This window comes from Centrocercus urophasianus, unplaced genomic scaffold (assembly GCF_019232065.1).
Source record: "Centrocercus urophasianus isolate 14NV4802_14NV808 unplaced genomic scaffold, USGS_Curo_1.0 seq_19, whole genome shotgun sequence".
NCBI lineage: Eukaryota > Metazoa > Chordata > Aves > Galliformes > Phasianidae > Centrocercus > Centrocercus urophasianus.
Window position 1 is genome coordinate 11082843 of NW_024884744.1, and position 1603 is coordinate 11084445.

The following is a 1603-nucleotide window of genomic DNA, read 5'->3' on the forward strand; positions in this document are numbered from 1 at the left end:
CCGCCCTCGGTGCGCGGGGCCTCCCCTCTCCGCGCCCGCGGAGCGCCGGCGCCCGCCTATATCTACGGCGCTGCGGCCCGACGCCCGCAAGGATGTGAGGCGGGCGGGCAGCGCAGCCGCCGCCGCCGCCGCCGTGGCATGCGCTCCCCCGGCAGGAGCCATCGGCGCGGCGCGTAGCCGCGGCTTCGCGGGGCGATGCTGCCCTGGAAGCGGAGCAAGGTGGAGCTGGTCGCGGGCGAGGCGCGGCGGCAGAGCAAGCCTAAGGGCTACGCGGTGAGCGTGCACTACTCGGCGCTCACCTCGCTGGCCCGCGCCTGCCCCGAGAGCGCGCTGCACCGCGTGGGCAGCATGTTCCGCTCCAAGCGGCGGAAATTCCGCGTGACCAGCGAGGACCCCACGTACACCGTGCTCTACCTGGGCAACGCCACCACCATCCAGTCCAAGGGCGAGGGCTGCACCGACCTGGCCGTTTGCAAGATCTGGAGTAAGAGCGAAGCGGGTCGCCAGGGCACCAAGATGAAGCTGACCATCAGCGCGCAGGGCATCCGCATGGCCCACGCCGAGGACAAGGGGCTGCGGCGGCCCGGCCACCTCTACCTGCTGCACCGCGTCACCTACTGCGTGGCCGACCCGCGCCTGCCGCGCGTCTTCGCCTGGATCTACCGACACGAGCTGAAGCACAAGGCGGTGATGCTGCGCTGCCACGCCGTGCTCGTCTCCAAGCCCGAGAAGGCGAAAGCCATGGCCCTGCTGCTCTACCAGACCTCGGCCACGGCGCTGGCCGAGTTCCGCCGCCTGAAAAAGCGGGACGACGCGCGGCACCAGCAGCAGCAGCTGGTGGGCGAGCAGAGCATCCCGCTGGTGCCGCTGCGCAAGCTTCTTAACGGGCAGTGCTGCTACAAGCCACCGGTGGAGCGGAGCCGCAGCGCGCCCAAGCTGGGCTCCATCACAGAGGACCTTCTGGGCGAGGAGCAGGAGGAGCGCGCCATGCACTGCGAATGCGAGGACATCCTGGAGGCGCTGGGCGAGCCCGAGGGCGAGCTGCTGCGTGCCGGCGCCGGCAGCGGGGAGGGCCCGGAGCTGGGCCGGCTGCTGCGCGACCTGGGCGAGCTCAGCCTGGGCAACGACCTGCGCTCGCTGCGCGCCGACCTCGGCGTCCGGCGGCTGCTCTCGGGGGAGAGCACGGGCAGCGAGTCCTCTTTGGAGAGCACCGGCCCCGACGGCGCCGCCCCGCCCTGCAACGGCGCCGAGCAGCCGGCCCAGGGCGACCCGGAGAGCGGATGAGCTCCGGGGAGGGGGCACGGCTCGGCAGCGCTCGGGCCCTTCCTGGAGTGCGCGATTCCGCCGGGGCGCACCGGCTCCACCCTGGGAGCTCGCGGCCTCACCGGGGAGCTCCGGGTCCCCTCCGCCGCCGGCGCGCGGTCCCTACCGGCAGCCCGCAGCCTCACCGGGGGGGCATCGGATCCCCTCTGACGGCAGCACGCGGCGCTCCCCGGGAGCACCCGGTTCCGCTGGGGAGCGCCGGGGACCCTCCGCCGGCACCGCGCGGCCTCACCAGGGAACGTCGGATCCGTTCCGCCGGCAGCTCAAGGTCCCTCCGGGG

The 1603-nt window shown here is 73.7% G+C and overlaps 1 protein-coding gene across 1 annotated transcript; it reads left to right on the forward strand.

Moving 5' to 3' along the window:
* Positions 1-195: 195 nt before the first annotated feature.
* Positions 196-1284, forward strand: FAM43A (family with sequence similarity 43 member A). The gene has a single exon (XM_042820922.1). It carries the CDS (start codon positions 196-198, stop codon positions 1282-1284), a length of 1089 nt encoding a protein of 362 aa, XP_042676856.1.
* Positions 1285-1603: the final 319 nt, after the last annotated feature.

Bases quoted from the DNA above. Each gene is read 5' to 3' on its own strand.
- FAM43A (XM_042820922.1), top strand. From the start codon at position 196: ATGCTGCCCTGGAAGCGGAGCAAGGTGGAGCTGGTCGCGGGCGAGGCG.